At 38.4% G+C, this 13937-nt stretch overlaps 1 protein-coding gene across 1 annotated transcript; it reads left to right on the top strand.

Moving 5' to 3' along the window:
* Positions 1–7463: 7463 nt before the first annotated feature.
* Positions 7464–13277, top strand: LOC143600851 (uncharacterized). Its single transcript, XM_077078412.1, has 12 exons — positions 7464–7637; positions 7711–7820; positions 8281–8350; positions 9071–9212; positions 9299–9436; positions 10936–11075; positions 11702–11749; positions 11841–11951; positions 12291–12472; positions 12592–12713; positions 12802–12878; positions 13112–13277. The coding sequence occupies exons 1-12, from the start codon at positions 7464–7466 to the stop codon at positions 13229–13231; spliced, it is 1434 nt and encodes a 477-aa protein (XP_076934527.1). The 3' UTR covers positions 13232–13277.
* The last annotated feature ends 660 nt before the right edge of the window (positions 13278–13937 follow it).

The following is a 13937-nucleotide window of genomic DNA, read 5'->3' as shown; positions in this document are numbered from 1 at the left end:
TTAAAAGTATAAGAATGAATTTGAAACTTGTATATATATAACGAAAAAAGTGTCATTCATAAGCCTATGCATTTTAATATAATTTACGTCTGATTTCTTTTTTTTTTTGATTTTATAAACTTTAAACTTATTGCAACCAGTTTTTAAAAGTTTTAACCAAAGGATTATCATAAACAATTTCACATCATAATTAACATATTATGAAATCGTTACTGTATATTAAATTAAATGATTCTCAATTCATTTATTTTAAAAGTTTAAATATAAAAGAAAATAGTTTCGACGCAAAACTGAGAATAAAATATGCTAATCGTTTAAAGAAATTTTTACTTCCTTATATTTTTATTAAATTTTTCATGCAATTTTAATGTGTATAAATCCTATATTTCATTTGGCTTTTAATGGATTAGCTTTAAACCAATGAGATTTAGAGAGATAAAAAAAGCTTTTTAAAATGGGAAAATTCTTAAAATGATTTAAAAAAACAGAGAGATTTCCAAAATAGTCCTTGAAAATATAACATTTCAGAAATAGTCCACTTAAATTTATTGGAGCCGATACATTGGGAAGAAATCCGATGGTTTTCGCCAGCCACTAAGAAAGTGTCAAGTGTCCCACTACCCACCTACCCCCGATGGTTTTCCAATGAAATCCGTTTGGACCAATAATTTTGAAATTAAAATCATCTCCCCATGAAAACCATCTCAAAAAATCATGAAAATCCATGTTTTTTGAAATTCATCTAAGCTGATGAATTTCAAATGAATTTTGTCTTCGAAGATAATTTTCAAAAAAACATGCACCACCACCATTATGATCTCCACTTTCCAGCCACCACCCCACCCCACCCACCGTCGCCACCACCACCACTCCCATTTTTCCGGCAAATATCACATTCATTACCTGCCCATGGGAATTGTTCTGTCAATTTGGAAACCCGATCAGTGAGGAACGGCGACATACAATCAGTCTCAGTCATCGTGCAACACTCGAATCCCTTGGTTGAAAGTTGAAACCCTGGGCCACTGCTCCGCCATCGCTTAAACCCCTTTGTCGGAACCCTAGGTAACTGCTCCTCCGCCGTTTAACACCACCAAGGGTTGCGATTACACCTTCACATAAAGTCTATCAAGCAAAACTATTTATCAAACTGATCTGCATCATACACGTCTGTAAACAACGATTTCTTTATCTCATCTTCTTCTCTCTTCTTCTCCGATTCCAAACCCTAATTCTTCCTAAATCAAACCTCCGATTTCGATCTCTACCTGCCTTCGGTGTTCAAACGTGTACGAAAGCTCACCTGATTCTGCGTTCTGCTGCCGTCGCTACTCCATAACCACCGCAAGCACCACCGCAACCATCTTGAGCCGCCGGTGCTGTCATTTGCTACTGCCATCGACTGCTGGTTGTTTTTCCGACGCGCCGCCGCCATTTTCGACGAGCTGCAGCCACCGGAATTCATCTTTTGCTGCTACCATTGGTGTGTGCTGCCACTCCTGTCCGCCGATCTCACAGCTTGCCGGATCTGCTGTCGCGCCGCCTCCTGCCGCTGCGTCACCACCCACGGCCGCCGTAAAAGTCGCCGGAATTGTTGGTTCACCTTGTAACACCCCGACCAAAGGCGGATTATACATCGGGGCGCCACATATTGTTTCATTACTCGTGACACTATTGGTGTCAATATTTAATAAATATATTCATTCGCGCACGCGCAAAGTAGACAAGATAACATAAATCATCATAAATCAATATATTATAAATCATAATGTTCGAACAGCAATAACTTGTCTTGATACATTTTAATCTAGGTCCAAAATAAAGAAAACTTCCTACGTGTCCTCGAGCTCCAAAACAGCTACTGCAAACCTGAACATGTGTTAAAATAAACGTCAAACACTTGCGTGTTGGTGAGAAATCAAGTTTAATACAATACATAGATAACAATAAATCTGCGCGCAACATGTGTATGTCTGGTTTTCAACAAGGGTGTAATCCGATCGGGACCAACTCTAAGATTCATACTCATAGACTGCCAGTGCTCACGATTGAGCTCACAAACAAGAAAGACTGTGCAAGTGTAAACAAAAGAGAAAATCATAAACGATAGTTCTCCCGTGTTCATCTAATGGTACCATGAGAACTGCGGAATAGACCGACAAGACGGTTAATGATCCACACATACAAATAAACAGCCAAGTCTACGTCCTCAACACATGGGATACTGCGCGACTAAGGTTCATAAACACTTTAAGACTCTAAGTTTGTATGAACACATGAACATCCCAAAACATTAAAAGCAAAAAGGGATTAGGTACGAGATTACTCACTTGATAAACGATGCGGTGTAAGATAAAGCAAGAACCAACTTTAAACAAACACAAGTTAACCTATAAATAAGATTATTGTTTTAATGATTTGTTTTAAGTCTTGATTATAAGTTAGCATAATTAATAAGTAAATTATTATATATAATATATATTACCGGAAAAGCAGGGCAGAACAGGATAGAAGACGAAGGCAAAGAGAGAGAGAGGAGACGGCAGAGGAAGAACAACGGCAAGGAGCAAGAGAGAACATGAGAGTTTAAGTGCTTTGTGTGTGTAGTGTTAGGAAATTAACATTATTATTTATAGGGAAACCCTAGGGAACACAATCCCTAGAAAAGGGGAAAAGATCTCCAAAAAGTAAAAGATTCCAAAAGCAAAAGATATCAAAAGATATGGCAGCTGCAGGGGGCAAAGGAAAGGCTGACAGGTAACAGTAAACAGGCATGGGCGGGTCAGATAAAGGTACTGGTCAAGCATGGAAAAGCAGATCTCAAAAGATAATGTCAGTCACTTTTTCTGTCAACCAATGGGGTTGGTGCGCATGATGCGCCAAAAGTGGCTTTTCAGACATAAGATAGGTCAGGTCAACAGCACAGAAGATAAGACAACACAAAAGCAAACGGCTGGATTAAACAGAAGAAAAGACTCAAGACATAGCGCGAGAAAGCTTGAGCGCGAAGGCAGACACAGAAGGTCAAGAGTGCGCGAGCGCGAAGGCAGACAGACGCAACCTTAACGCGTCGCGGGAATAACTACATTTCTAAGCGCGCCGCGGGAAGAACTTCAATTCTAAGCGCGTCGCGAGAAGAACTATATTCCTTAGCGCGTCGCGGGAAGAACGGTATCCATAGCGCGCCGCGGGAAGAACTAAAATCCTTAGCGCGCTGCGGGGACAGTTCGCCTCGCGTATCGCAGTAACAGGTGGTCTTCACGCAGGCTTCCTTGTAAGGAGTCTGGCGCGGGGAGCTGCGTAGACAACCTTAGGCGGGAAGGAACAAAGGACAGGGGTTCAAGGCTTAAGGGCGGGACGGCGACAAGAGGGAAAAGAAGGCGGAAAGAGAGAAGAAGAGGGACGGGACGGAGGAAAGAAAGAGAGAGAAAGAGGCGGGAAAGAAAATGTATTATTATTATTAAAAGTAAAATATAAGTATAAATATTAAATCATAAAAGAAAGAGATCGGATCAGAGAAACGGGTACCTGGGTCGGGTCGGATCGGGGCAGATGTCACACACCTTGTTGTGTTGTCCCGGTATACTCGTTCCTTTCTCGCTATTATTATTATTATTATTAGTATTATTATTATTATTATCATTAGAACATACGTGATCCGGATCTTTGGAGTTTATTTTCATTTTAAGATCTCTTGACTATTATTGTTATTGCTACACACTATTATTATTATTATTATTATTATTATTATTAGTTTTTGTTACTATTATTATTATTATTATTATTATTATTATTATTATTGATTTGGTGTTCTATTGCTTGTGTTTGTGTGATTAGTTGCAACCATAGAGCGTAGGAACCATGAGTATTACTTGAGACCATGTCCTGAAACGAGGGGTGTAGGAAAGAGTAAAGATAGGGAGCGTATATTGCGTTTGGCTTCTTGGAATGTAGGAACATTAAATGGTAAGTTGCTAGAATTGGTAGATGTGCTTAAAAGACGTAGGGTTCAGATAGCAAGCCTCCAGGAGACTAAGTGGAAAGGACATAGAGGGGCTGAGTGTAATGGGTATAAGTTGTGGTACTCGGGGTCTGATGGAGCTAGGAATGGAGTGGGGTTTCAAGTGGCTAAGGAAATACACACTAGTGTGGTGGAGGTGATAAGACATAATGACAGGATTATGGTGTTGAAATTAGTACTAGGAGAGGAAGTAGTGGCAGTAGTCTCCGCCTACGCGCCTCATGTAGGCCTAGGGGATCAGGAAAAGAGAGAATTTTGGGATTGCCTAGACGCAGTGGTAGGGGGCATACATAGGGGGGAGAGGATTTGCATAGGAGGAGATTTTAATGGACACATTGGTAAGGCTAACGATGGTTTTCAAGCCGTTCATGGGGGTTTCGGTTTTGGTGATAGGAATGAGACCGGAACAGATCTTCTAGAGTTTGCGGTGGCACATGACCTAGGTATTATAAATTCTTATTTTAGGAAACAAGATTCTCATTTAATCACTTTTAGCAGTGGCGGACGCGACACGCAAATTGACTACCTTTTGATGAGGCAAGGAGACCGACGTTGGTGGAAGGACTGCAAAGTCATACCTGGGGAGGCAGTTGTGACTCAACATCGACTACTAGTGACAGATATAGCCTTCATAAATAAGCTGACTGTTCGAGAGAAGAAAGGTACACCGAGAATTCGATGAGGAAATTTGAAGGACGAAAATCTCCTACTGTTTAAGGATAAACTCATGCTGCATACGCGGGCTCGACTAAATGGGGACTCAACTCATATATGGGAAGCTATGGAGACAAAGATCATCCAAGTAGCAAAGGAGACTCTCGGGGTCACAACAGGAAAAACAAGTGGGCATAAGGAGGCTTGGTGGTGGAATGACGCGGTGCAAGACAAGATAAGGGACAAACAAGGATGTTTTAGGGAGTTAATGAGGTGCACGAATGAGGAGGAGCGAGGGGAATTGAGGGACAACTACAAAACGGCCAAGATAGAGGCGAAGAAGGCAGTGGCGGAAGCAAAGAAGACGGCCTTTAAACGGATGTATGAAAGTCTAGAAACAAAAGAGGGGGAACATGCTATGTTTAAGATTGCCAAAGCCAGGGAGCGTAGAAGGCAAGATCTAGGACCGGTGAAGTTCATAAAGGATACAGATGGGCATGTACTGGTCAAGGAGCAGGACATCAAGCTAAGATGGCAAACCTACTTCCACAATCTTTTTAACAATGGGAGAGCTTTCCAAGAAGAACATGACAACACAAACTTTCAACGACAACAATCGAATAACTGCTACTGCCGACGGATCACACGAGAAGAGGTGAAGGATGCACTTAGGAGGATGGGAAGGTCTAAGGCGGTTGGCCCAGACAACATACCCATCGAGGTGTGGAAGTGTCTGGGGGAGGAAGGAGTCATGTGGTTAACTACTCTGTTCAATAGTATTCTCAAATCAGGTAAGATGCCAGACCAGTGGAGGAGCAGCGTTGTAGTTCCTATCTATAAGAACAAAGGAGACGCCCAATGTTGTGGTAACTACCGAGGAATCAAACTACTAAGTCATACTATGAAGCTATGGGAAAGAGTGATTGAGGGTAGACTTAGACGAGAAACTCAGGTTACGGTCAACCAATTTGGCTTCATGCCGGGCTGTTCCACCACAGAGGCAATACACCTTATAAGAAGATTAATGGAAAAGTATAGGGAGAAGAAGCGTGATCTACATATGGTGTTTATTGTCCTAGAAAAGGCCTACGACAGTGTGCTACGACAGGTGCTCTGGGAGTGCTTGGAGGGTAGAAGAGTGCCCAGGAAATACATAGAGATAATTATGGATATGTATACCAGGAGTGAAACAAGTGTCCGTGCGCCAGTGGGGGATACTGATTTCTTTCCTGTAGAGGTAGGTCTTCACCAGGGGTCAGCGTTGAGCCCGTTTCTTTTTGCAGTAGTCTTGGATGAGTTGTCAAAGTCGATTCAGGGGACTCTCCCGTGGTGCATGATGTTCGCAGACGATATTGTGTTACTTGCTGAGAAAAAACAAGATCTAAACATGAGGCTTGAGGAGTGGCGAACAACCTTAGAGACAAAAGGTTTAAAGATTAGCCTATCTAAGACGGAGTACCTCCACTGTGATTTTGGTGGGATAAACGACAATGAAGACGCACAGATCACAATTGAAGGTCAGGTGGTCCCGCAGGTAACGAAGTTCAAGTATTTAGGATCATTTGTACAGAGCGATGGGGAATTAGACAGTGATGTGACCCACCGAGTTCAGGTAGGATGGTGTAGATGGAAAGCAGCCACAGGTATATTGTGCGACAAGAGTTTCCCGACTAAACTAAAGGGAAAATTCTATAGGGTGGCAGTTAGACCTGCAATGCTATATGGAACAGATTGTTGGGCCATCAAGAAGGCACAAGTGCGGAAGATGGAGGTAGCAGAAATGAGAATGCTACGTTGGATGTGTGGGCACACAAGGCTAGACCGAATAAGAAACGTTGAGTTTCGCGAGAGATTAGGGGTGGCGAACATAGCAGACAAGATAAGAGAGTGGAGATTGAGATGGTTTGGACATGTAAAGAGAAGACAGACGACGAATCCTGTTAGATCCGTAGAAAACATTACTATAGAGGAGAGGAGGGGTAGAGGACGACCGAAATTGACTTGGGATGAGAGGATTAGGCATGATTTGATAGACCTAAACCTCTCCGAGGACATGGTTGAGGATAGGAATTCGTGGAGAAGTAGAATTAAAGTTAAGGATTTTTAGAGAGAATTGAATACCTTAGGGCTTAGAATTAACTTATTTAGGTCACATACCATAATGGTATTTCCCTTACATATATTATTATTATTATAATTATTATTAGCTTTTATATAGCTGTTAAACTGTGATCTTATTATTAATATTATTATAATTAGTAGTAGTTTTTATATAACTGTTAAACTTTGATTTCCTTTATTTTGCTTCATACACATGTACTTAGAGCCGAGGGTCTCTCTAGAAGCCACATTTTTATTCCTTTGGATAGAGGTACGGTGTGCCTACATCCCACCCTCCCCAGACCCTACTTATAGCTTTGCTGTCGGTGGGATTTTACTGGGTCAGTTGCTTGATGTATTTTTAATAAAATTTTGCTTTCGTTGTCAGCAAAAACAAAAAAAAAAAAAAAGTTTTTCCCTTAACCCAATAAATAACTCAACAAGTATGTATACACAGATCTAATAATTTAACGGTGGACGGCCACGTGTCAAGAAGCATAACTAATTAACTATTAACTTTACCGTCAGGGACTGACCGTAGACCGATGAACGAAACGGCACATGCTCTCGTTGTCAACGCCAATTTCAAACTCCCGTGAAACTTCGATTTGTCTGCAAAATTGTAGATGCGATTCGATCTGTAACGAATTAGAAATCCTAGATATGTGCTGAATGAAGGATCGTAGAGATGGCGGATCAGACGATCGATGAAAATGAGAAGAAAAAGAAGGACGTAACCGAAGATCCAGAGAGGTTTAGCTGTTTGCTTCAACCCTGTCCCGCCGATTCCGATCCTAATTACATCGGAATTCGCCGTATTCTTCTCTTTCGCAAGGCCAAAGCAGGCCTTCTTCGCCGGAAGGTATTTCAATTCGATTTGATGCTTCGTTTGATAATTAGTGAGTGTAGATGTTGATATGTGTTGTTGTTATTAGGATTGGAGATGCAATGGCAAAGGATACGTGGCGTATCGTAATTTCATCAACAGGCCGGATAATTGGTTGAATTCGCAAATGCCTAGTCGAACTAGCACTCCTGGAACCAGGTGGCTGAAGTTTTTACTTGTTTTTGTTTTATTTTATGTGGATTTGTTTCATAGTAAGATGATGAATGCAAAGCTTGATTATATTCTATTAGGAACTGATGATGCTTAGCATTGAGCATAGTGTGGTTGATTTAGATGCGGTGACGTTGTTAGTTTGTTCACTGGTTAGAATATGGTTTGAAAATTTGCAAGTAGATTGTCATGAGTTTGTTTGTCAATGAGGATAATGTGGTTGGATTAAGGTGCAGTGACATTGTTAGTATGCTCGCTAGTTAGAATATGGTTGAAAAAAAATACAAGTAGGTTATCATGATTTTCTTCTTCATCACTGAGCGTAATGCGGTTGGATTAAATGTTGTCACAATGTTAGATTGCTCACTAGTTAGGATATGGTTTGAAAAGCTGCAAGTAGATTATTATGAATTTGCAATAATTGCTAATCTAGTGGATGGTTTATCAGTGGGCGATGGATATCTTCTCCAAGTCAACTCTCCCTTGCACTTGAGGCAGAAAGCTGGGCTGGTAGCAGGGTAGGTTTTACTGCTTTCATCACCCTAAATACATATATATTGGGATAATGAGGGGTTGCTTGGGATTTCTTAAAGCTTTTTATATGATTACTGCTTTTTAGTACAACTGATAAGCATTTTGAGGGTATCTGGAACAGCTTATCTGATGATTTGTTATATCATAGGGTTAATACCATAAAAAAACCAACAAACCTCGAATTTTGCACAAAACATTTCCTCAAAGGAGCTTTGGAGTGTTATCATCCCTGAAGTTATTAAATTTATACAAACCTGTTAAATGTTTCTTGTTACCAGCACACCCAGCACATTTGTGGACACCACACAGGCACTTTTAGCTGATGTGGATGCCACATAGATTCTTTTTTCATGCATGGATGGTTTTTTGTTGGCAGGGTTCTAAGAATTGTTATTTGTTAGTTTGTTAAGGTCAGCAAAAAAGCGCATGCATGGCATACATGTAAAAGAATGGCTAAGTGGCATTCAAATATGTGCTGTCTGTACAAGCAGCCAACGTTCCATCCCTTAATTTTGTAGACATTTATAAAATTAACAAACTCAGTGACTTCTAATATGTCAAACTTTTACGTGCAAAATGAGAAAGTGTGTTGCTTTTTCTATGGAACTAACCCTGTCTCAGAAGGCAATAAGCAGATATTGAGTTTTAATTAGCAATCCAAAGAGTCCTATTGGTGCGTTTTATATACTCTGTTATATTTTCAGGATATACGTGAAAGTCAAGCACTAAGCCGTACTGTTAGTTTTGGTGCAAATTCAAGTGATTTTGATAACCCACGTCGAAAGGTTGAACCTGCATATTCTTTTGTGGGAATGCATTGCATATTTGATGAATGCAAATCGATGGGTAACTTTCAAGTTAATTTTTTTATGGTAATTTAATTTTTAGTTTCTTTTAAATTCATGCAGTGAGTGTTTTAATTTTATTTGCAGTTACTGTTATAAAGTTTGGGCATATGTCATCTGATATACTTGCCTATGGAGCAACAGAAGGAACAATAACAGTTTGCACTGTTTCTGAACCACCTTCAATCATGAAGAAGTTGACTGGACACTCAAAAGATGTCACAGGTTGGATCAACTGGTACTGACCCTTGAGTCTTTGCTTTAATGTCTTTTGATGCATTCTCCTTTTTCTTGTTTTTTGTTGCCAAAAATTTTTTGTGATCTGTTTGTGTTGATCATGTTTAAAGTTGGTGCAAACTGAAGGAAGTTGAAACAACATCACACCTTTTCTGATTTAGGAACCGCCTATCATATGCACATATCATTATACAGTTCATTACTAGTTTTAGCAACCCCAACTTCATTTTAACTGATTTTATCTGTAAATTACTCTTGTGATAGTGGTGGTTGTTATGTTAGCTGCCACATGAGATGTCACATATGCAAAATAAAAAGTTCTTATCTGAAAAAAAAAAACTAAAAAAGTTGTTTATACATGGCATATACATATACACTAAAATGCCAATATACCAAATAAGATTTCACTTAAAGTTTTTGTAAAATAAACAAAAAATGACCTGCCGCAGGCTGAACACATCATTCATTGTTACAATTGGTAATAAAATGTAACTTGGTTGGTAAAATTGGTTAATTTAAGTTGGTGTAAGACGTTTGCCAAAATTGGGATCAAAGTTCGGTTCGATTTTAGTTGAGTTTCTCTTTAATTTGCCGAATGATGCACATACACTGAAACGCGTTGAATTTTTTTTAAAATAAACATATATATGTTTGAAATGGTTTTTCTTACAAATTATGCTTTCAAATAGTCATGAAAGATTGCATCACATGGTATGTCGCATATACAAATACTGAAATACATAAACCTGATATGTAAGATGCCGCATCAACAGTTTTTTTTTTTTAAAGAAATCAGCAAAAGATGGCCTGTTGCTACTGTTGAACAGGTCCATTGTTGCTACAATCGACTATAAAGTATAACTTAGTTTCTAAAACTGATCATTAATGAAAATTGGTTTCTCTTTTGGACCTAATTGTTTCTACTTCGTGCAGTTTACCCCTTCAGTTATGGTTACATATCATTTATTTGGATGTCAGTCTGCAAAAACTTTGTACTGGGACAAGCATTTATTAGCTTTATGAATAGTAACAGAAAAACTATTTAATGTCTGTACAATTTTCTAGCATATATCCGTATAAAGCTACAGTTGTTCCTACACATACAGAATCATAAACAACCGGAACGAATTAACAATCTTCATTTTGGGCCGCTAATTGATTTATAAAAATGCCTTGTTGGTGTAAACTTTAATATTCTAAATGACTTTTGAAACAAGACAACTTGAAAACAAAATGTTTAGGTGATGATATATGTTTTCCATCGGGTAAACTTTAAGATGTGAAAGAATGCATGTATTTGGAGTTTGGAGCATATTGTTGTGTTAAACCTTTAATGAAGCTTAAAAACGCAAACAATATTATGTCTCGAGGGTGCAATAAGGTATTTGTCCTGATGCCTTTATGTCGTAGTCTCGTAGAAAGGACACTTTAAAGTCTTATGATTTCTTTTATACTTTTAATCGTTTTGTTTTGTTTTCTTTTTATAGATTTTGACTTCTCATTAAACAACCAATACATTGCATCATCTTCGCTGGACAAAACTGTGAGGGTATGGGATATTCCAAATGGCCTCTGCCTTCGAGTAATATATGGAGTTACCTCTCAGCTTTGTATTCGATTTCACCCTGTAAGTGCAAATCAACATTTTATAGTTTTAATATAGTTATATTGTAGGGAAAATTACATGAACCCTACTTTGTCATCTGTCCCACATTACTCATCTTACTCAGGAAAATCCCACTTGTGTCATAAGGTTAAACATTTTGTTTCACATCAAGCCTTTTGGTAACCTAATGACTGCATTTATTTTCGTTTACTCTTTGTTCCACTTTGGTCGTTCAATGACCAACACATCAGTGTATTTAGTGGAATAAAAGGTCATTTGTTAATGACCAAAGCGGTATTATAGACCTTTTAAGAAACCAAAAAAAAAAGCAAATTTGCAAAATTTTAAACTGCATAAGTGTATCAGTGTATGTATTGTTTGTCTTTAGTACAAAATGCACTTCAAAGTTCATATATTCAATTAAGAAAAAGAGTTCTTAAATTTGCAAAATTTTAAATTGCATAAGTGTATGTAATGTTTCATTTTAGTACAAAATACACTTCAAAGTTCAAATTTTTATTTATAGAGTGCTAATTTTATATCATCTTAGGATTATGGATCGTTGATACAATCAGTTCCACATATTTAAAGAAAAATATAATTGGGTTATGGGTATACACTAATTAAATTTATGTAATTAATTGCAGGTGAATAATAATTTTCTTACAGTTGGAAATGCGAACAGAGAAGTCTCGGTAACAGCGCAAATCTTTTGCTTTCTTTATTTCGTGAGGTTTCTAATTAACTAATCAAGTAGACTGTCTGATAATGTATTTTCTATCTCAGGTATTTAATTTTAGTACAGGAAGACTAATAAGGAAGATAGTTGTTGACGGCGAGGTTCCTGCCCTTGATTATGACCATACGGGTCAATTTATTTTCTGCGGGGATTCACAGGTCAGCCTTTTTCAAACCAAGTCAACTTTATCCTGATATCTAATCATGTTTTGTAAGAAATGGCTCAAAATTTTTGACTAAAAGAGGAACGGGTCAAAAGTCGCCCAAAGTCTATTTTTGATGCTTACAACCTCCTAAATTGTTTTTATTCAAAGATTTATATTGTTATTTCAATAATATTGTTTTCTGTTTTTTTTTTCTAATTATTATCAGTGCATTGATTATTTATAAAAAGAGGATAATATGTGCGAATCGTTTTGACCCGTACCAATGTCAATGTGCCCCCCTCTCCCCACACATGCACACACATAGACTAAATTGTTAGTTTTGATTTGTTAGGGATCTATTTATACACTTAAAGTGAATTCTCATCAAGGTACCTTATCACGGGCCCACCGCAGAAGAAGTATGAGCAAACATAAAACCGAATTTACGACAATACAGTATAGAACATTTTCTCTTATGACACAAGGTCCTGTCTTGCTTTCTCTTACTCGGGACGGAAGCTTGTCTTTTTTCAGGTATTTGTTTTAGTAAAATTGCTTATATTTCTGGAATTAAAGCAGTATCTTACTTACCATTGGTGATCAAATAGGTTAAAGTTTAAAATGCTGATCAGCTTTTTATTTCATTTTGATAGTGTTTCTTTGGAGTTGCAAGGTTATTTGACTCTTCGGTGCTCTTTAAAGTTGGACCCACGGGTTCACAGTATTCGGGCTTCTTTTTGTCCTTTGCTTTCCCTTGAAAAGGGAGAATACATAGGTATCTTCTCTTTCTTCGGTTTCCACTATTTAAGGTTAATTAGTTAGCATAGTAACTTTGGTCTTTACATAATATGTTGATTTTGAAGTTATTGGAAGTGAAGATGCGGCTGTTTATTTCTATGACTTAACTCGGCCCAAGCATACATGTGTCAACAAGCTACAGGTTTCTTCCTCTTTTATGTGTGTGTGTGTGTTTTATACCCATGACCTGGTGGTATGGTGTTTGCCCCTCCAAAGGTGAGGCGGTGGGTTCAAATCCTTGCAAGTGCAAGGTAAGGGGGTTTTAGGTGGAAAACTTTGCTGTTAAAAAAATTTATATATGTGTTTAGTTATGCAAATGGTCAAACATGGTTTTGCCAAAAATACACAGGTTTGGGCCTAACTTTGTATGCACAGGGGCATGGATACCCGGTGATTGCGGTTGCATGGAATCATGGTGAGAACCTATTAGCATCCTCCGATTTTGGTGGCACTGTAATTGTGTGGAAAAGAGAAAAAACAAAGCAAAAAAGGTAAATTTTAGTTACTTTCAATGAGCTTTATATGTACATTGAACATTGTAATTACTGATCATCGAGAAGTTTAGTGTAACCATCATTCATATAATACTTTTAAGAAAGCGTGACGTTATAACCTTTTCTTAACATGTTAAAATGAGAAGCGTGTCTTCTTTTCATTTCCTTTTAAAAAAAGTTGTCCATAACTTCTATTCAAGCTGTTTATGTACCTGCAGATGATTTGACCGACCCTGCTCCTGCTACGACATTTGCACATTTAGATGCTACTACCGTACTATCAAGAGGATTAGCCGCCAAAGGTATCTATCCAGCAGTAGATCCTTTAGATTCAACGTCAACTATGCTACAACCCCGGATCGTCGGTGAAGAACATTATGAAACTGCACAACAGGTTAAGCAAACTTTACAACGTTACAAAGAACTTGAATTAAAAGAGACAACATGGTCTTAACAAAGGGAGCATGGTTTTGTTGCCATACGGAATGACTTGTTTAGTTTGTTTGACTAAATACGTTGACCTTTATAACCTGTTTATGACATGCTTAACCCATTTTGTACAACTCACCGACTAGGGTTGTTCACGAGCCAAGCCAACCCGAGGAACTCGGCTTGGCTTGGCTCAGAATTGAAATCGAGCCAATTGTAAACTGTTGCGTTCTTTTTTTAACTTTTTGGACAGCCCCACCACCAACCCAGTTAATATG

Source organism: Bidens hawaiensis, unplaced genomic scaffold (genome assembly GCF_021521415.1).
Source record: "Bidens hawaiensis isolate Kalapana, Puna unplaced genomic scaffold, B.hawaiensis_p1.1 tig00001960_1, whole genome shotgun sequence".
Lineage (NCBI taxonomy): Eukaryota > Viridiplantae > Streptophyta > Magnoliopsida > Asterales > Asteraceae > Bidens > Bidens hawaiensis.
This window is presented reverse-complemented; position numbering and strand designations above follow the sequence as displayed.

Coding starts and splice junctions, on each gene's coding strand:
- LOC143600851 (XM_077078412.1), top strand. CDS start 7,464: ATGGCGGATCAGACGATCGATGAAAATGAGAAGAAAAAGAAGGACGTA. Junction 11,076..11,701: donor TTTGTATTCGATTTCACCCT/GTAAGTGCAAAT, acceptor AATTAATTGCAG/GTGAATAATAATTTTCTTAC. Junction 12,714..12,801: donor TGAAAAGGGAGAATACATAG/GTATCTTCTCTT, acceptor TTGATTTTGAAG/TTATTGGAAGTGAAGATGCG.